This window comes from Salvia miltiorrhiza, chromosome 8 (genome assembly GCF_028751815.1).
Source record: "Salvia miltiorrhiza cultivar Shanhuang (shh) chromosome 8, IMPLAD_Smil_shh, whole genome shotgun sequence".
Lineage (NCBI taxonomy): Eukaryota > Viridiplantae > Streptophyta > Magnoliopsida > Lamiales > Lamiaceae > Salvia > Salvia miltiorrhiza.
In genome coordinates this window covers 48,564,477-48,586,297 of record NC_080394.1, presented here as the reverse complement: position 1 = coordinate 48,586,297, position 21,821 = coordinate 48,564,477, and the positions used below count along the sequence as shown (strand labels likewise).

General features: G+C 36.2%; 2 protein-coding genes and 1 non-coding gene across 4 annotated transcripts; 2 read left to right on the top strand and 1 right to left on the bottom strand.

The window, feature by feature from the left end:
- Positions 1–2,953: 2,953 nt before the first annotated feature.
- On the top strand, positions 2,954–9,551 carry LOC130996917 (PWWP domain-containing protein 1-like). Of its 2 annotated transcripts, XM_057922190.1 has the most exons (3): positions 2,964–4,225; positions 7,215–7,484; positions 7,539–9,551. In XM_057922190.1, exons 1-3 carry the CDS (start codon positions 3,172–3,174, stop codon positions 9,344–9,346), a joined length of 3,132 nt encoding a protein of 1,043 aa, XP_057778173.1. In that variant the 5' UTR covers positions 2,964–3,171; the 3' UTR covers positions 9,347–9,551. The 2 variants fall into 2 exon arrangements, with proteins under 2 accessions (XP_057778172.1, XP_057778173.1); XM_057922189.1 differs by having other exon boundaries at positions 2,954–4,225; positions 7,215–9,551.
- A 1,251-nt stretch (positions 9,552–10,802) lies between these two features.
- Positions 10,803–10,889, bottom strand: TRNAS-UGA (transfer RNA serine (anticodon UGA)). Its single transcript has one exon. It is a non-coding gene; the product is annotated as a tRNA-Ser (tRNA).
- Positions 10,890–20,826: 9,937 nt separating this feature from the next.
- LOC130996963 (uncharacterized) lies at positions 20,827–21,575 on the top strand. The gene has a single exon (XM_057922256.1). The coding sequence runs from the start codon at positions 20,977–20,979 to the stop codon at positions 21,412–21,414; it is 438 nt and encodes a 145-aa protein (XP_057778239.1). The 5' UTR covers positions 20,827–20,976; the 3' UTR covers positions 21,415–21,575.
- Positions 21,576–21,821: the final 246 nt, after the last annotated feature.

Sequence of the window (21,821 nt, the reverse complement as noted above, 5' to 3'; positions counted from 1 at the left end):
GTTCGTAGGCGAAAACGGATCCAAGCATTTCCCAGCGCCCGAGGGCATTTCCCAGCGCCTGAGTGCCTCTTCTCCACGCCCGCGCATTCGCCTAGCGCTCAGCGGGCGCTGCCTCTTCCCCCACGCCCGCGCACAATTTGCCCTCCGGCCGCGCATTTTTGCCAGCGTCCTCACCTTTGACGCGTTCAATTTTAAGAGAAAATAAAAGAAACGTATTTTACATTTTTCAGAATATAAAAGGAAGGACTTCTCATTTCCTAGGGTACACTTACACTTTTCCAGACGCCAGTCCAGATCTTAGACAGAAAGCTCTAGACACCATTTTCTTAGTTAGGGTTTATTCGTTTTCATATTTCATTCTTACACCTAGAATAATTCGTAGTAAGAGATTTTATTTATTGCCTAGATAAATTCTGGATTTATGATTTTACAGTATTTCTTATTTATCGTTTATGCTCTTGTTAGATTTATTCTGGTTAATAATTTCGTCTGCTGTCGAGATAATTGTTATTTTTGCTGCGCGATTATTTTAATGAATTACTACTTTTTCTCAAGAACCTTAGCGTAGATTTACATGTTATTTCTTTATTGCTTATTTATATTTGATTTTTGCCTAGATAATTTTACATGCTTTATTTCAATTATGCGCATAAGGAGAGAGAGTGTCAGACCCAAAATATTTATTAGAGTGTTTAGGTTTATTTTCTGTTATCTGTGTGCAACACGAGAGAACACCCTGCTTAACCTTCCCTGAGAGACGACTTGGGTTAGCTTATCCACTACAATTGACCTCGTACGATTGCGAGTCAATTCAATAGTGTTTTGAGTTGAGTCAACCAACACACACACACAACCACTATGATATCTTATCCTACTTACGGAGGTATAACCAATGAATATGCATCTATTAGACTACCCACAGTCATGACACTCATCTAACTCAATCTTACTCCACTTTTTAATAAAATATTTATTTCTCTCTCATCCATCTACACAACCCACAACCTAATATAATTTTTACTTCCAATGGTGACACCAACCCAATCTACATATTTTTTCTTTTCACTTTATTTTTAAATTATCTAATATCTAAAATAAAATATAAATTAAAATTAAATATTTATTTATTATATTTAATAAAATAAACTTGTAAAATTAAAAATTGTAAATCATATTATAATTAAACATTGTCATATATTATATTAAAATTTATAGAATGATATTAAAATTTAGCATTGTCATGTATTATAATTGATACATCACTCAATCATAAATGAAGATTAGAAGAATTAAACACATAACTGAAATTAAATAAATCAAAGTACAATATGTGAAATTTTAAAATACAATTGAAGAATGCTTATATATTGAATTATGTGTGAAAATACAGCAAAATTATGTTCTATTTATAGAGCTAAAAATAATAAAAAATTTAATATATTTTTTTATCAAAAATAAATTAATATTAAATGTTATTTAAAAAAAAACTTGGCGGACCACTTAAAATTGGACACATGGCATAACAAGAATTAAAGTTGGGCATGACTTGCAATGCGGCAGACGTGCTTGGTCACCATATTTGCATGATTTTCTATTTATTTTAATTAAAGAAAATGTTTTGTCTTTTGTGGTGACCCCGCCTCACGGTCACCACTAGGAGTAGTCTTAGGCCATCCACTATGGGAGGGTCTTATATCTATGTGGCAAAATAAGAAGCAGGTTCCACCATAGTGGAACACAATTCAAGGGAACAAAATAAGAAATGGGTGCTCCTGCAAGAACTCGGTAGTTGAGAGAAAAAGTGGGCCCAAATAGTTTCTCTCTCATCCACTTTTTCATTTTTCGTGCTTTTTCTTTACTCTTGTTTTCATTTTCAATGTATTTTTCATCTTTTTCGATTTTTTTCTTCTTTTTAATAATTGATCAATATTGGAGGTTTCAAATAATAATAAAAAAAAATTGATACATAGTGAACTTTTTATCAGCTAATTTTTTTGAAGAGCTTTTTGAAAAATCTGCTACTTGAATTTGAAAAAAGTATAACGGGCAAATTTTCCAATAATCAAATTTAAATAAATTAATTTATTCATATAATTATATTAATTTTATTAAAATAAAATATAATACAAAATTAAAAACATATATATGTATAGATATATAGTGGTAAAATAATAATGATAGTGGGGTCCATGAATAGTTAAAAGTGAGGTAGTGCTATAGTGGAGAGAATATAGGGTAGTTGAAAAAGGAGGTAGTAGATGAGATGACACACACGTGGCATCCACTATGGGTAGCACCATAGTGGATGCTCTTATGTGATTGTTGATTTAGAAGATTGTCAATGATGCAAACTGAAAAAAAAAAAAATTAAAACAAAAACATATCTACAAAATCAGTTTATATCGATCAGTTTACATGCTAAACAACAACGGAAAATTTCTTTTTTTATTGCTTGTAATGTAAATCAAACAAAATCTACACTAATAATCTATCATTAATATCCAAAAACATTCTTAAAAGCTCCTATATCATAACTTGAGCTTTCATCAAATTCTTTTTGTATCAAGTATCCAAGCAATCTTTCACAATGGTCCCTATTACTATTGCATCCATGTAATAAAATTATGGCGTCTGCATATGATAAAATATTGCGGAAATTTTAATTATGCTGAATTCCAAAAACTTCAAAGTTTATTTATAAATTAATTGAAAATGAAGTTGGTTAAAAACTAGAATTTAGGTATATTTCGTGTATTTACATGCAATCAAATCCTAGATTTAATATTATATTCATTGAGTTTATAATTTTATGTTAACAAAAAAATTATTTTTATTATTAACTAATTTAACTCGTAAATAACATTTTGATAATTTTATGTAATTTATTTATTTTTTAAATTATACATAAGTCGTGCATCCTAGATAAAAGCATAGTCGCACTTAAACATATTACGTGTTATTGCGTAGCTAAGCCACTCATACTTTTCCATGTTTCACAAGTCACGACGCACTACTCCCCCCCGTTCCTTCTCCTAGTCCTAGGGTTCTAGTTTTTCCCCCAAATTCAAATACTGTGATTCGGATAATTATCAATTCTTCCTTGTTTGAAATTGCGGTTTAGTGATTCGGGCTGAAACAGATCGGCTCTCGGTGTATGGGACGATATTCGCGATGAGCGCCAGCAGCAACGGCGGTCCCGGGTCGCCTTCAAGCCGGGAGAACGACACCGTAAGAGAAGAAGACCAGACAGCCCCTTCAACCAGCGGCGGCGATTCTGCCGAACGTTCGGGATCCAATACAGCGGGTTCTATCGCAGAATCAGCTGGAGTTTCACCTGCCGATGAAGATAAACCAGTTGAAGAGAGGTTTTCTGATGATTTTAATGAGTATACGGCTTTGAAGCCAGAAGATGCGGATATTGGAATTAGTGATGCAAGCGGAGGAGGAGATGCGAGGAATCAACCTAGTTCTTCTGTTTCAAAGAAGACTAAGAAGAGGAAAGCAAAAGGCTCTGTGCATGATTATGATTCGATGTTATCGGAATTTGATCAGTTCGCATCGAAAGGAGCAAATGAAGCTGTTGGATATGGTTATGAAATTGGAGATATGGTGTGGGGAAAGGTGAAATCACACCCGTGGTGGCCGGGGCACATTTACAATGAGGCACTCGCTTCTCCATCTGTTCATAGAAGCAAGCGGGAGGGCCATGTCTTGGTAGCATTTTTTGGGGACAGTAGCTATGGCTGGTATGATCCGGCAGAATTAATCCCCTTTGAAGAGAACTTCTTGGAGAAGTCGCAGCAGACTTCTTCGCGGCCTTTTTTGAAGGCAGTGACAGAAGCTGTAGACGAGCTGTCCCGAAGACGAGCCTTGGGTTTGGCATGCCGGTGCGGGAATGAGTTCAATTTCTGGCCCTCCAGTGTGGAGGACTACTTTGTTGTTGATGTGGGGGACTATGAGCCAGTTGTTTATTCTTTGAGGCAGATAAATAAGGCAAGGAATAGTTTTCATCCAAATGAGATGCTTTCGTTGGTCAAACAATTGGCATTGACACCTTTGGCACCCCGGGATCAGACCATTGAGTTTATTAAGAACAAGGCCACGGCCTTGGCATGCAGGAGGGCATTGTTCGAGGAGTTTGATGAGACATATGCACAAGCCTTTGGAACAACACCAGTGCGGCCTTCCCGGCCAACTGCCCCAATGGCTGTGAACCCGTCTAGAGGTATTCCTGCATGATATTTTGGAATATTTTGTGTTTCATGATCTTGTATAAGATTGCACACCTGTTGCGTTTTTCTTCCCAGCTAAAGCTTGGCCGAACAAATATATTAAGTTGTTTTTGGTAACACAAAAAGATCATAAAACATGAAACTTAGTTGATGCATGATAAGGATAAGGTAGGATATGAAGGATCTTGAAGTACCTTTTCATTATAATTTTGAGGATGCGTGCTGTATTGTCAGATGTAGTTAAGATATGAAGATTGATGGGATTGAAATATTGTATCTTCATTCACTTGTAAAGCGTGCACTTTATAATTATTTGCTATATGAAAATTGAGAAAACTATATACTCCTATGAGCTGTTTTCTCCAATGTCTTTTAGGAGGTGCATCCTCCAGTTCTTAAATTCATCTTATTTGCTGATTCCTAATTGCTATTTTTTTCATGCAGTAATTTATGCCATTATTGATCTCTTCCATTTTGTATTTTTTTCCTAATTTCATGCAGTATCCATTTGTTTTTCCTGTTTATCTCGAAGCATACAAGTAAATAATTGCTAAGTTACTTATACTTGTTCTCATGATTTCTATTAATCCTTCCTAGGTATTCCTCTAGTTCTAGGAATGGTCCTAGGTCAATTTTCACACTGGTTATTGTATGTCACTATTTACCCTTTATATAGAATTAGTATTATTGCCTTTTGCTTCGGCTCATAAGTTAACTCGCATGGTTGCTCTTAAGCTATGGGATGTTACTATTCATGTACCCCTTTCTTGGAAGCACAGTCTGAAAGTTCACTCAGTTTATTTATTATATGCTTATTTTTGGCTAAACAATGCTTGGATGGTTGGATTAGCCTTCTATCAAAAAGGAGAATCTAACTCTTTCATCTACATGCCCATCAAGCAACTTCTTAAGGAGATTGCTTTTGATATAGGGTAAAAGGTGTACAGTGTTGACTGGGATTTTAATTTGTTTACTTGAATCCCCATTAGCAATTTTTGTTGAGTAGGTTTTGCGTTCAGAGATTTTAAAAAACTAAAAATGATTTGTATCTTAAATGATTGGCCATGAAATGGGACCTTGGCCATTAGAAATGCGGCTTTATTGAGATTTACCTTTTCCGTGGGCTTTGGATTGTGGATCATCTAATCATGCAGAGGACACTGTAACTTGTAGCAAACTACTGGAGCTTCACTTAGATGATTCTGAAGAGATAGTATTGAGAGTGTTGTAGCTTTAAACTCAGTAGAATTGAAATTGTGTATTTGCTCTCCAGCTTCACTCATGAAAAAGTTACTGTCATGTTTCAGCTCGCTCTTGTTATTACAGAAGTTAGAAAGAAGATAAAAAAAAGTACAGTTCTGTTGCTTTAGTAATGAATGGTTCACTTTTCTGGGTGTGTTTTTATTTGTTCTTTTATTAGCTTGATGCAATTTTTTTGTTGCTCTGTCAAATTAATTTGTTCTATGAGCATCTGAACTTATATACTCCCTCTGTCCCATTAATAATGTCCCAATTACTATATTGGGACATCCCACACCCTTTTTAGTAAAAAATTAACCATTTGAAATGTTATTAACAGTGGGCCCAACTCACTTTATGCACCAACTCACTTAAAAATAATCCTTAAATATCTTCCCAATGTTGTGAAAAGCTTAAGGCGGGATTGAGGCGTTTTGCCTCGTTGAGGCAAGGCGGTAAGCCTTGAGGCAGGTTGAGGTGTAAGCCTCACACCTAGAAAAAAAAATCATAATAAAATTCATGAGTTTATAAGTTTTAAAATAATCAAAATAAAAGCTGAAAAGAGTTCATAAGTTTATAAGTCTTAAATTTTGGAACTGAACCAAGAGAGGCTGAGAAAGCTGCTATGAAAATGAGGAGATGGGCGTTGGCTGCTGCTCATTTCTCTTGACTTGTCATGCAAAGTTATTATTTACTGATACTTGAATGTATAATTAAGGTTATATTATAATGGGTTTGAGTGGGCCCTTTTTCATAGTAAAATTGCGGCTGACAATAAATTGCAATCTAAAAAAGGATAGTTTGATAAAGATATCATCACCGCCTCATACTAGCCTCTCCGCCTTACTGCCTCAGAGCCTTGAGGCGGTGCCTCAATAAGAAAAGGCGCTCAGTATTGAAAAATCAATAAAAGCGTAATTTTGAAGCGGATTGTGTGACGCCTCGCCTCAAGCGATTTTCACAACATTGTATCTTCCACCAACTCACTTTATACACTAACTACACTCGTCTTAATCTCCGTGCCCAACATTAACCTTCTTTAAAATGATTATTCTTGAATTCTTTTTCATTTTGTATGCTAACCCTGTTACAAACATTGGTGTGAATGTTCTGTTGGTCAAGATTGATTATTTAACATACTAATTTACATTTAGTCAAAGGCTAGTTTGATAGCTTATTGTCACGTGTAGAATAAATTGCCAATCATTGGCTGTTTGCAGGAACAATCTTCCTCGAGTTGCTCTTTCATTATACGCTGCGATGGCGTTCTCTTTTGAACAATTTTTATCTGTTTATGTTTATGATTCATATCTAAATAAGTAAAGATTACATGCTTTCCTGCTTCCTGTACTGTCCTGTATGACTGATTATGTTGATTGAGGACCAATGGCCCAATTTTTCTGGATCTTGAAGATCTCGTTTGATCAATTTTTATTATTGATTTTTTCTTGATTATTCCACCTATTTGTGGTTGCTGCCAGTTTCTATCAGATGATCTTGATTGTTAGTTAATTTATGCTTGATCACAGCTGAGATAAGTATGCCCACAAGTCTCTGATTTTCGATTTGGCACGATTTGGAGTTTTGTTAAATTTGTGCTCTTTACTGTTTTGGTATTGAAATGCAGTTTTTCTCTCTTGTCAAGTTGTCAACTGCAATAGTGTTTATGTTTTAAATAATTTGAGCTTTCCTGTTCACTGTTTCGGCTTTCTTCTCATCTTTTTTAGTCTTTATGTTGCTCAGCTCCTTTGAGTGGCCGACTGGTGACTTCCGATTCCCTTGGTAAGAAGAAAAACCCTATAAAGCCTACCAAAACGAAGGATCAAGTGGAAAAGGACAAATATATATTTAAACGAAGAGACGAAGCCATCCACGTTAGGACCAAGAAAACAAGTTCGGGCCAAGTAGGCCCTGCTTATCCAGTTTTGTTAGATGGATCAGGGTTATCTGAGACACGTGTATCTGACATCAAAGAGGGCACAGACCAGGCATCCATGGTGGGTGATGTAAAACCTTTGGACATCAAAGAGGGCGCAGACCAGGCATCCATGGTGGGTGATGTAAAACCTTTGGATGGCTCCAAGAAAGTTCTTGAAGGTAAGTCGAAAAAGCCAAAGTTACTGAAGCGGCATGCTGGGGAATTGAGCAATGAAAATGCAACCCTGGTTATAAAGAAAAAGAAGAGGAAGAAAGAAATAATGACTGAGCAACCATCGGGGGAATTGAGTTCTGAGAATGTAACTGTGAATAAGAAGAAGAAGAAGATAAAGAAAGAAATAATAAATCAAGCCACTTTGGATGCAGCAAAGTTGCCCCCTGCCAACATTAACAGTGGAGAAGCAGTGGAAAAAGTCTCTGGAGTGCCACTTGATATTCCACTTAGTGCCACTGATAACCAGCTGGACAATCAGAAGAATGATGGTTTTGTAGCCCTCGCCTCATCATCGGAAGCAAAGATGTCCATTGACCTTGGAGAAAAAGAGCTTCCAGCGGTACTGGAAGACCTGCGTGCTCTTGCCATCAATCCCTTTCATGGAGTGGAGAGGAGCTGCCAAGCAACTGTCTTCCCATTGTTCTTGAAGTATCGCTCTGCTGTCTATCAGAAGAGCTTGGTTTTATTGCCACCAGATGAGACAGAGAAGGGTGCCACTAATTCCAGTAAAGCACCTTCTACTGCTTTGCACGTTCCTCCTGAGAAAACTCGCGATAAGCCAACCATGAAGCTCAAGAGAACTCTCATCAGGCCTGATGATCCAACCAAAGGTGGTAGGAAACATGGTCCACCGATTCGTCCAGATGCAGTTAAGAAAAAGAGGAAGCTTGGTGACCCAGAGGATACTAACACGAGGAAGAAACTTATTGATTCAGAAGACATTACAGACATTAAGAAGAAGAAGAAAAAGAAGATAATAGATGACCCAAAATTAGTCTCCGTGGACAAGAAGACTCTGCAGAGGTCCAACGAACCCCAGCGAGGGGAAGATGTGAAGGAAATGCGTGCTAAGAATGCTTTGCCGGCATCATCAAAGGCACCCAAACTAGAATCCAGCCAGAGGATGCAGAAGCCAGTAAGATCGGCTGATCCAACTATGCTAGTCATGAAGTTTCCTGCTGGTGCAGCGCTTCCATCTAGTGCTCATCTGAGAGCAAAGTTTGCTCGTTTTGGTCCTCTGGACCATTCAGCCACCCGAGTGTTTTGGGAGACATACACATGTCGCCTGGTCTATCAGCATAAGGTCGACGCAGAAGCGGCTCTGGAACATGCTCTCGGAAGCGACAATCTGTTTGGGAGCAGGAACGTGAGGGCCTACATCAGGGAAGTGAGAGACAAAGCAGTGGAAGCAGAACCAGTCAAGCTTCAGAAGGAAGGCATCTCAAAGCCTAGAGAGGCCCCCCCGGCGGCTGCTGCTGCTGCTGCTGAACAGAGGACAGCCAGTAGAATTCCTGTGCAGTCGCAGCAGCTGAAGTCGTGCCTGAAGAAACCATGTAGCGAAGATGTTGGTAATGGCAATGGTAGAGGTACTCGTGTAAAGTTTATTTTGGGAGGGGAGGGAGGTAGCAAGACTGAACAAGTTTCTTCTAGTTATCCTGAGGGTGCACCGTCATCATCATATACTACTACACATTCTACAGATGTTACTAGTAAGAATTTGCCTAAATTTGGTCCAGAGTGTATCGTTACGCCTTTGCCTATGCCTTCACCTTCGCCTTCGCCTAGTCATCAGTTGCAGAAACATCCGGTTGATGTGGGTGGCGTTGAGCTATTACCTAAAAATGACATTTCGCAACAGCTTCTGAATCTACTAAGTAGGTGCAGGGATGTGGTAAATAACCTGACTGGGGCGTTAGGCTATGTGCCGTACCATTCTCTTTAAGAAATCAACGTAACTACTGGTGGTTTAGATGCGTGGCAAAATCAAGGCTGAAAGCTGGGATGATGAAGAGATCAAATTTTGCATGTATTTTATTTATCTATCACGCCACTTTTTACTTGTATGTGTTGCTTTCATGAAGATAATAATTATTTAAATATACTAGGGGGAAAAGATGTTTGCTCATCCTCTCTTCTGTTTGATGTTAGACGATTATCTCTGCATAGCCAAGGCCATTACGACGCAATTTAGCATGTCCGCAATATGGCCTTTTTCTTCGATTTTTTTATTTTATTCTATTTTTTTGCATGTATCTTGGGTTTTAAATTCTGATTTGCAATTTGCCTAACAAACAAATGACAACGTGTTTCTTATGTTTTTCCATTAGAAATCAGTTACTAATAGTGACTTCATTGAGCGGTAGGAAACGTTCTCTCCACTTTTGGATCCAAGCCCACCAGCATCATATGGTTTCATTTATATCAATGATTTGATAAAGGATTATAAACTAATATCGAAATACTTTTACAAAAATCTCCTATGAGATTTCTAGGAGAATGTGTGCGGCGGGTTATTTTTGGTAGGGGTGTACATTCGCTTTTTGCTAAAACCTAATTAAATCAAACTAAATTTATATCTATTTTTTTAAATCGAACCGAATCAAATTAATTGAATAAATTGAACTTAAAAATTGAAATTTTTAGAATAAAAATCGAACCAAACCAAAAAATCGAAGAAAGAAAATAAAAAATAAGAAAAAAATAAAGTTAAATTGTATTTAATCAAATTTAAATTTTATGAAGGGTTAAGTACCAAATTCCCCCGGACGTTGGTGTCCCTATCGCCTATATGATCCTATAGTCAGGGTCAGAGTTGTTTACTACCTCAACGTGACAAAATCGCGCCAAATACCCCCCTCTACTTAACGGAGCTTAACACCGTTAGAAATGAAATTCTCTCTCTAAACATATCCTTCATTCGAAAGGAGCCTTTCCCGCGAGGACAATTTGCTAAGCTCAAGCCTAGAGCTGATGGACCATTCAAAGTTCTCAAACGCATTGGTGAAAATGCCTACAATACAAGATTGAACTACCAGCATCGTATGAGGACACTTTCAATCTTTCTCCTTATTATGGTGAAGAAAGCACTCACAGAAGGTAGCGCATCCACAGTAGAGAGAGATACCCTTCAACAACGACTCGAGGGCGAGTCTTCAAAAACTTGACGGGGAAAACTATAAAGAAAGGAAGTCGTTTTGGAGCTGAATCCGGACCTGTCAAAGCAAGCTTCAAAAGTCATGAAAGAAGGCTAGATAGCGGTCACAGTAGAAGGAGGAATTCTTCCGGAAGTACGAGAACTTGAAATTGACTTTCTTCTTTCTTGAGTTAGAGTCTTTCTTTTTGTTCCTTCTGGTCTTGTCGGTATTGATAGATAAGGCAAGAGATAACTTATGACCTCGCGGATGGAGAGGGATTCGAACCCCCGGTATTCCTATCAATACTTCGGTTTTCAAGACCGACTCTTTCAACCGCTCAGACATCCATCCCCTTCGCGCTTCGTACGCCCTAACTATCCGCAGCGCGCTGGCAGGATTTGACCAAGGCTCATGGCAGTTTATCAAACCAATCGTGGCAAATCAGAAGTCAAAGCTCGGATAAAGTCGTTAGTTTTAGTTGTTCTCTTCGGGATTGACTTGAAATCCCTTATCTTTCTTTCTCTCAGTTATTTGAGATCAGTAATTCTCAGTGATTGAAGTCAAGGATTCGTTAGTCTTGGACCTGAGAGTAGTTTGTTTTCGTTCTTTTCCTTACTTCCTTTTTTTCCCGCTTTCTTAGTTTGGTAAGAAGGAATAGAAGCCCAGGATCAACTGCACTATCACTCGCTCACTTGTTTTTAATGTGATGCCCATCTCTGTTTTCAAGCAGTTGGGAATTGGAGATCTCAAGCCAACCTCGATGGAGATTCAGATGGCGGGCCGATCAAGAGTAAAGCCGAGAGGAAAGCTTGAAGACATCTTTGTGAAGGTTGACAAGCTTGTCTTCCCTACGGATTTCTTGGTCCTCGATATTCCTGAAGATGCAAATTCGCAGTTGATTCTTGGTCGATCATTCTTAGCTACGGGGCGAGGTATGATAGATGTGCCGAATGGAAGTGTCATTTTTTGTGCAGCTGATGCGCATGGGTCCTCTACCTCTGTTTGTGTTGGGCGATCTGTCACGCCCGCTGCGTTTGATGTTCATTGAGGCCATGAGGTATCGTCGAGCTCTAGACGTTAAATTAAGCACCTGTTGAGAGGTAACCCAACTGTTTTCTTTGTTTTGTTTTTCTTTCTTTTAGTTTCTTTTTGTTTCTTTGTTTTCTTGTTTTCTTCGTTTCAGGGTTTAGTGCAGTTGAGCTTGGAAGATGCGGAAACTCGCGCCTCGTTCATATCACCACCATGGAGCATGTATTTCTGTTAGTAGTGACACACATATCATCATCCCTCCAAACTTATTTTCGAACTTATGTTCTGTAATAAGTTTGGGGGAGGGGTGAGAGTAGATATGTGTATCACTTTTATCTTTTTGTTGGCTTTATTGTTTTATCCTGCTTGGTTGGTAGTGTGTGATTGTTCTGTTTTTGAGTTGATTATTGCTCCATTAGATTTCTGGTGAGATGCCAATGATGATTTATGTGAGAAAAAAATTGAGTTTGATTTTCTTTCATGATTTGAGCATAATTGGAACTAATTTGCATAACTCTAGAGTGATTTTAACCTTGACTTTGGGACGTTGAATAAACCTGTGAGATTTTGAGCCATAACTGTTTATCATACACAATTTATTCTTTGTTGTGAGTTTTGTCATGCATGTGGTGATCTTCTAGAACTCGCCATGGTTTCTGTATTGAGGTTGCTGTTGTGTTCAGGATTAGGAGATGATTTTAGGCCATCTTTCGTTAGCCACAATTTTTTCCAAACACTGTCCTTAACGGAAAAATTATCCTTTGTTATCCACTTTGAGCCTATTTAGCTTTTATTCTTTAGCCGGATGATAGGGGGTGATGTAGTATATGAGGATCTCTGCGTGGTGAATGTTCATAGTGGGTCATGAAAAAGAAGGGATGATAGTATGTTACTATTTACTCTTATAAGCTCTTGAAAGTTGTGAAAAGAAAAAAAAAATGTGAAAAAAAAGAAAAAAAAAGTGCGAAAGTCGAGTGTATATTGAGAAATTTGTTAGAGAATCGACTTTGTTTGCTGGAAATAAATGAAAAGCATAAAAGAGTGTTTAGCTTTTATTTTTCATTGTTTTCCAGTTTTTAGAGCTTGGATTGGATTTCTGCAAGGATTGAAGATTCAAGATCATTCTTTCAATTTTATTTAATTCAGTTCTTTCAATTGCGTTCTTTTTATTTGTGTTTATGTTTTATTTTAATATGTCTGGCTAAGTTCTTTATCTGATTGTAGGGTTTGTAAATTGTTAATTAGGTTCATGTGATTTATTTGTTAGTACCTATTTACCTTCCAGTTTATGATTCATAATTCCTGGTGCTTGAATTCGTGTGAATTATCTGATCAATAGTTTGCATATGTAGTTATTCGGCTTGAGACCCAACGGAGATAGCTGGTTAGACCCAACGGAGATAAGTGGATCATAGGGAGCTATTCTTAGAAACTATTGGGAGTTTGTAGATTTTCTTGAGATCTAGCAGAAATAGAGAATTTACTAATCTACGATTGTTGCTGCTCTAGCAAGAGTGATTGATTAATTAAGTGATCTCTCATCATAACTGGATTAAACTGGTTAATATGATTAATAGATTTATTATGTGGATTTAGTTAATGAAATTACTACCCTAGGATCAGTTGTCTTTATAATTTAATTTTATTCGGGAATTTTATTTGTTGCTCATTGAGTTTAGTTTTAATTAAACCTTCTTCAATTTCGTTTGTTTGTCTACTGTTTTAGTTTCTTTAGGAGATAGCTAGAGTTGTTTCATTGTGTCAGTTCCTGAGGATACGATACTCGATTGCTATATTTATATATGCTACAATTACACCGTGTTAGTTGCGGTATTTTGTTATTAAGAAAATAGTGATCAACCACCCCAACCCCTTCCAAGCCCAAAACCTCGACCTTTATCATATCCACTAGTCGTCAAGCCCACATCGACACCAGTATTTTCATAGTTTTGTATCCCTTTTCCGGCGACCGAAGGTGAAAACCTCCCTTCCATGACAGCTTCAACACCTCCATAACCACCACAAGACAAGATCACAACCATAAAAAAAAAAAGCCACCAAGAAACTACGTAATTATGCGCTTCCATGATTGGCAAATTACAAGACAAGAGAATTAAGGAGATGGTGGTAGCTGGTGGCGACGCTCCGCCATTATATAGGGCAACATATTCATGGCGATGGAGTGGAAGGTGTGAAGAAGAGAAAATCAAAATTTAAAAACTAGAAACCCTAGATGTATTTTTATTTGGGGGAAAGGAAGAAGAGAAGAAGTGAGGGGGAAGGAGAGAAGTCGGCCTCGCTGCGCCGAAGGCGGCGAGAACCGGCGACGTCCGCTGGAACAGAGTCAATATGTGTGATTCTATATATTAAATATTAAATAAGAAATTTAGTTACACTCATTATTTCTATATAACTTTTTGAATAAAATAGAATTTATTTTTATAAATAAAATTGCTCAATTTTTTAAATTTAATTTTATAACATTGATTCGAAAAAAATTATAACATTGATTAATTAATAATGTTATATTATTTTAGATGGATTTCGATTTTATTAAAAGGGTAAATATCACTTTAAACCTCAAACTATTTTCGCACTATCAGTTATATCCTGAACTATCGAAAATGATTTTTTAAACCTTGAACTATCAATTTTGTATCAATTGTACCATTCGTCTAATTTTTTTGCTCCAAAAATTTGATGTGGCTCACCGGATGCCACAATGTATTTAGAATTATTCTTTTTTTTTTTTACCTACATTATGTAAAATGACGTGATTATATGCCTTATTAATTACAAATTCAAAAGGTGAAAAATAGATGAAGGGTACAATTGATACAAAATTGATATTTCAAGGTTAAAAAAAATATTTTCAATAGTTCAGGATATAATTGATAGTGCACAAATAGTTTGAGGTTTAAAGTGATATTTTATTCTTATTAAAAAGCTGATAACAATTGTGCTATCAGTGAATCGTGAGTGAATACGTGCCAAATAACTTGAATAAACATGATAACAACTATTTTCATATGTGTTTAAATTTTAATTTATACTATTTGACCGATAATTATTTTATCAATGAGACTCTTTCTCCACTATTTTCAAACACGAGCCCTCCTATCCATACCACACTTAACATGGACCAATGGAGTGTTATATATCGAATTAAATTTTTTTATCATAATTTTTAATTAGAGAAACATATTGATTATCTTATCATTAGTGAACTACACAATTTTTTTAATGAAAGGATAAAGAAAAAAAATTAGAAAAAAAGAAAATAGAAAAATAAATAAAAAAATGTTAAAAGAAAAAAAAAATCAAATTTTTAAATTTTGGTGGTAAAATAGTACTATTAAAATTGTGTGATATATAGAAGTTCGAACGCAGTGACTCTTGGATACCAGAGGACTTAAACGACTGGTGGGAAGTCCTCAAGGAGATTTACACCAAATGGGTCAAGTTTGCAAACATCAATCAAGAATCTGAAAACCAAGAGCTAGCATGGAAATACTTTCTTAACTACTGGTCAGAAAGACTACAAATCGAAAGGTTAATTTAAGCTGTAAGGAATAATGACAAACTCCCAATGATTCCTCTGCTGAAAGAGGTATCTCCTCCTCGACCTAAAGGACTAGTCAATCAAGAAATCATCAAAAAGGAGATCGATACAATCTGCAAGATCTGGAAATTCAATCCTACTGGACATCAAAAGAGCATCAACCATGTCACATTAACTGTGTTCAGGATTTACGGTCAAAAGCCCTAGCTAAATATCTTGTTGTGGTCATCCGGCACCTAGTTTCAGTCTATGTACTCTACTGATGTCTCATCAGTTCCTTAAACAATGAAATCCTCATGCCTTCTGATCCCATCCTGATGATAATCCATTGTTGTCCAGGCTCCGTATTATTGTTATGATTTATGCTTACCTATTGTCGGCTTTTCTTTTCTTTTTTTCAGTAGGTTCCTCTAATCCTACACAATGATAGGATATTTTATTTAGGGGGAATCTCAATTACCCAGTCTAGAATTCTTCTACTTTGTCGTTGCTTTGTTTAGGACTACTTGTAAGGTTTTGACATCATAAAAAAAAAGAAAATTATTGGGACACAAAAAGATATCCAACCCCATGGTTTTGATGATACCAAAACTATTAGAAAGCTTATCTTATTCGTATTTCTCTTATGGACTTAAGTGTTTTAGTCCTCACTAATTTAGACTGAAGCGGCAAAGACTAAAGACCTTTCCTGAAGACTGAAGGCAGAACAACTGAAGCATATTGAACTGCACTACAGAAGGACGCATCCTGACTAAAAAGCATCAGTCACAAGTCAGAGATACTCATGCAATTCATGTCATAGTCGAACTGAAGTCAGTATCAAGTACCAGTCGACATTCTGCATCGGACTGAAGAAAAGAGTATCAGACACGCCACATTAAATGCTCAAGTACAAGTGCCTTAAATGCCGAAGATTTGAAGATCGTCCTTGCAAGTACCAGAACTTCCCTTTTTCATGTAAAGATGCAGAAGCATCATACTCCAAGTACAAGGCAATTCAAATATTTGCTACAAGGAGTATTCGAAGATTGCCACCTCAGCCCAAGAAGTGACATTCTCTCACAACGGCAGAAATCCTGAAGACCATCTCTCCAACGGATCTATTCAAGACTTCGCCTATAAATAGAGCTTGAGAAACGCCTGCAATCTTCACCGATTCATGACATACGCTGAAGCTCTGTCAAAATAACAAGCCAGCCCTTTTATAGATATAACTTTGAATCGAAGAATAGAGTACCCAAACGTTGTAAAATTAGTCTAGCTGATTATCTAAACTCTCTTATAAATCTAGGGAACCCCGTTTTATTTTAAGCTTAGAATGGATTACTTGAGAGCCTGTTCTCAGTAGTCTTAGTTGGAAGAGATCAAACTCACTTTTCAACCGAGCGAAAAGAATGTTTGAGAATAGCAGAGTTCAGACCAGGGTTCTGACTCCAGAGATCTTAGCCAAGTGCTGATAGGGCTCGAGTGTGTCTAAGCATGCTAAGAGTGAGCGAAAAATCCAACCCAGGGTGTTGGTGGGTTTGTTGTGCACCTTTAAGCATTAGCCCAGAGTGTTTGTCGTCTGACTATGTATCTGACCGAGGATTAGGAACTTTATTTCCGAACCACGTAAAAACTCTTGTGTTCTTTATCTGCTTTTAGTTTTTCTTTATATGTGCTAAATCTGTTTTCAACTTAACTGGATTAACTGAAAAGTGAAACCAAGGATTTTATAAGTGACAAACCTTTTCAAAAGGCTATTGGCGTTAAGTTTAAATTTCCGTTGATGAGTTATTAGTCTAAGGGCTCGTTTGGTTTTCAGTAAAGGATTATGTAGGATAATTTGTAACCAGGATATTTAGCGTGGATAATGACAGATTATTAATACTGAGTTGGTGTTTGCTATCATGGCTAAATACAGAATATCCTGGTTTAAGTTAATCCTATGGGGGAGGTGGTATTATTAATCCTAAGAAATCTGGATTAATAATACTGGGTCGTGGGATTAAACCGGGTCATCCGCATTATTACTAAATAATATCAAACACTAGACTGATCTGTACTAAATTAACTAATACAGTGTATTAGCCAATATCAAACATGCCCTAACTGAACTATCATCTGATAGTCAGTAAGCTCAATAATTCTACTCTGTTTTGCAAACTCTAGAATGAAGCCTATTGGATTTGTATATTGAAAGCAAGAACTTTTATGCTTGTATACAATGATTCCTGAGTTCACTATCTAATCTCCTATCTGAATTATTCATAATTGCATATGTATGTCCTATTATCTCTATATAAGTAGATTATATGGTGTGTTGTAGATCACAGAAGACCATATAATTGGAATAACCTCATGAGATATAAAATTGATCACAGCCGAGACGACTCTAGGATGAGTTGTTGGTTTAGGCTACAATATAGATGGAAGTAGTTTATCTTGGCTACTTGTCTATACTGGTGTGTGTAAACGTATTGATAGGATCACAGTGAGATGTATTCTTCTGTCTGACCTAAGTGATAAATCAAGATCTCTGTGACTTAATGAGACCTAAATCCTAATAAGATTTCAGGTGTATATATAAATTTGTGTATCACTTTGACTTACTATGGGTGAGAGTTACATATTAACTTGAGTGTTGTGTATCTTGGGTGATAGCAATTTATATATGACATTTGATAGTATGTATTAGGTGATCGTATCCGATATAGGATGATAACAACCCCTTAAGGAGCTCAAAAGGTTTATTGCACTAAACCATGCAGGTTGATTAAGTTCAGTTGCAATAATAAGGTTGAGTGGTACTACTTAAGGATTAATAAGAAATTAATTAATATAAGCTGTCAGAAGCTTGAATTAATTAATGGATGTTGGATATCTTAAATACGGGGGTTCGATAAGTCTAAAATACAAGTCCCATCATCGGCAATAAATTGATTTTCTAGTGGAATGAATTACTTATAAGTTAATTATGATCTGGGCTGATCATAAGAATTAATTCATTTGAGGCCCATCTTTATTTCTTGTATTTGATCCCTGGGCTGGCCCAAAGACTCCTGAGCCCAGTAGGAAAAAAATAACCTAACTCATAAGTCAGGCCCATATCCTGTATTTATAATTATAAATACAGTTCAGCTCTCAGAACAGAATACACCAGACGTAAAATTAAATTACTAGAATTAGGTTTTCTGTGAGAGTTGAGCGGCGCGCCTGTTGAGTGGGTTTTTCTCCGAGGAATCTTCGAGGATCGTCGTCCATCCGACGTCGGAGATTGAGCGGGATACAGTCCAGAAGATCAGAGCTGGAGTCAGTTTTTTGCAGGAAATCAAGTTTTGGCAGTCTCCGAAGAACGGCCATAACTTCTGCTACAGAACTCTGATTCAAGCGAAACAGAAAACCACGGAAAGTTCTTTTGAAGATGAAGAAGTCGTATTTCTGAGAAAAATATGATTAGAGGTCGTTTGAGGGATCAAACGGAGCATTGAAGTTGACTGACCTGTTCAGTGGCGAATTGATGAATTCTTAGGAATTCTTTAGGTTTTTCTGAACTCCTCGGTGCAGTATTTAAATTAATAGGAGCATGCTAGGTTTAATCGATGTATGGTGAATTAAGATAATCCAAGAGACGATCCTTGGGCAAGTCGAGTGTTAATTCAGTTTAATATTCCTTCAAAGCCCTACGTGGATATCAGTTAAGCTCTGTGCTTGACTGAAGTCAAATTATTGAAGCCACTTCAGTATCAATCTTCGGCCATCTTTCTAATTGAAATTCGATCAGTTTGTTTTACGCCGCAAAAATAGCCTTCAGGTGTACTCTCCCCCCCCCCCACACACACACACACTTGTTCAGTCAACCCTCCGGGACCCAACAATTATAGATGATTGAGTATTTGTTTGGATGAAATCCAAGGCAACGTCTCGGCCATGTATCTATAATCTATACTTTATATCTATAATCTATAATATATTAAAAAGACAACTTTGAGTTTGAAATCAATTTTAAAATTAAGTGACAATTTTGTAGTTATAATAAAATTGAAGGTGTATTTGTAAATTGTATTTTTTTGAATTATTTCCTTTATCTTTATCTTTTTATTTTTCTTATTTTAATTTTTTCTAAAACTTGTGAAATTTTATTAATTATAAAATGTTTAACATACATATCAAATTAATGATCACGATAAGAGTTTTTTTAGAGGAAAAGAAAAAATCATATAAAATCACGATAAAAAATATATGTAAATCAGTTTTCTCCTTAAGACTATCTTCTCCTTAACAAGCATAAAAACGTCGTACAACTGCTCACACTAAGAGCTTTAATTTGATACTACTTTATGTAAATATTTAATTTATGTAAAAGTTATATTTATTTAAAATTAAATTTTTAAAAAATTATATCTCCTTTCTCTTGTTTTTTTGAATAAATATATTTTTTAGTTTTTTTATTTTTATTTTATTGTTTTAACTTTTTTTTTGCCTTTTTCATAATATTATTTTTTTATTGTGAATTTTTCTTTATAATGTTTTGCTTTAAATTGAAATCAATTTAAATATCACTTTAGTTTTTCGAGATGCTCGACCAATGCGAGTCAAATATGTTGAGCATTAGTTGTAAATACTCAACCATTGTGAATCAAGTAATCGATCATTCTTAAAAAATTCACTAATGCACGACATACTCGACCATTGCGAGTCAAACATCAATGATGGAGCATTATGGGCAGATATCATCAATGGTCGAGCATTAATAAACTAAGCTAATGCTGATCAATTTAAGAGTAGAATAATTTATATATTATGTAAAAGATTAATAATTTTTTATTTTATCTTTCAAATGGGAAGATACCATTTTCGCCCTTCTCCAAATCTACCCTAAGTAGCTTAACTATAAGCTTGTTCAAGAATGCAAGTTTTTTGAAGATCTGTAGAGAGATGCATGCATGTTATACACGTCAGCATTGAAGAAACAAATCGGAAGGTAAGTGGAAAAAGCGCTTGTTCCATTGAAAATTGGCGCAGGTTCGAAACTTATCAAATTAATGCATGTCAGCATTGAAGCTAGGAGGCCAAAAAAAACAAAACATGAAGAGGTGTTTGACTAAGCTTATTTTAAAAAGTTTATAATGTTTGAGCTTATAAAATGTAATTTCTTAAGGTGTTTGACTAAGCTTATTTTAAAAAGTTTATAATGTTTGAGCTTATAAAATGTAATTTCTTAAGGTGTTTGACTAAGCTTATTTTAAAAAGTTTATAATGTTTGAGCTTATAAAATGTAATTTCTTAAGATCTTATAAATTATCAAAGTGCTTGAATAATTGAGGTTATAAGTTAAAAAGAGAATTTTTTAATTAGAGAGAGAAAATTTTTGTTATAGAGAGAAAATCAAAAATAGGTGAAATATTGATACATAATGAAAATAAAAAACCCTAGTTGAGTTATTTTTATAAAATGAGTTTTGCTTATAAGAAAATGAGAAAAAAAGTTAGCGTAGATGAACTTATTTTTTTGGGATCTTTTACAGCTTATAAGCTCTTTGGTAGCTTATTTTGCTAAACACTTTAAAGGAGCTTATAAGATCCTAAACAATTTATAAGTTGTTTTAAAGAGATTATAAGCTGAGTATCAAACACCTTCTAAATCATTTACAAACCAAAAAATTAAAACTCTGATTCCGTCGACGAATCTCGTACCATTGTTGATATCAGTGGCAACTATGTAGAAGAAATAAATCGACATAGTTATGAACGTCAAAGTTTTATAATCTTTCTCAATCTCTTCCCTTTAAATGCACACGAATTTAATCTCCAACCATCACCTCCAAAACCCACACTATATTAATTAATTAATTCATCATATTATTCAATGGCTTCGATTGCTTCTACCGTAAAAGCTCCTCCGCCCGCCGCGGCCCTCAGCCACCGCTCCGTTTCCGGCGCCAAACCCATCGCCGCCGCATTCAGCGCCTCTCCAAGGGCTGCGGGGCTGAGGCTGGCGCCCAAAGCCCGTCAAATCCAGGTGGCGAAAGCCCGAAAGTCGAGGATTTCGTGCACGGCCGCGCAGCTGGAAACCGTGCAGGTGGTGCGGAGCACGATCGCGAAGCAGCTGTCGGTGGAGGAGTGCACGGTGACGCCGCAAACCAAGTTCGCCGATCTCGGCGCCGACTCCTTGGACACGGTGGAGATCATGATGGCGCTGGAGGAGAAGTTCGGGGTTTCCGTCGGAGAGGGCGGCGCCGAGAGCATCGCCACCGTGCAGGAGGCCGCCAACTTGATCGAGAAAGTCAAGGCTGCCGCAGCTTAATGCAATAACCACTGCCTTGTTTTTTTTTGTTTTTTTTTTTTTTATCTATTTGTTGTTTAAAGTTTAAATGCGATCTTTAAACTAGAACAGAAAAAGTGAATTTACATGTTAAGTGCTCGTTTGGTTCAAGTAGAAGAATGCAATTAAATAAAGAAATGAAATGGTAACAATAATCATTATTTATATTGAGTATTTAATTTAACAATAGAAATGAATCATTAATAAGATTTTCTTTTATTTCCCCTCTATTATGAGGGGTAACAAATTGGGTGATTTGGTTACCCTCAAGTTTGGGTAATGGTGAACTCATTATCTAAATCAAACAATAAGTAATGAATTCAACTAATTGAATCATTTTTCAACTCTAAAAAACTCAATCAAACATGGGCTAAATAATTAGCTCGATA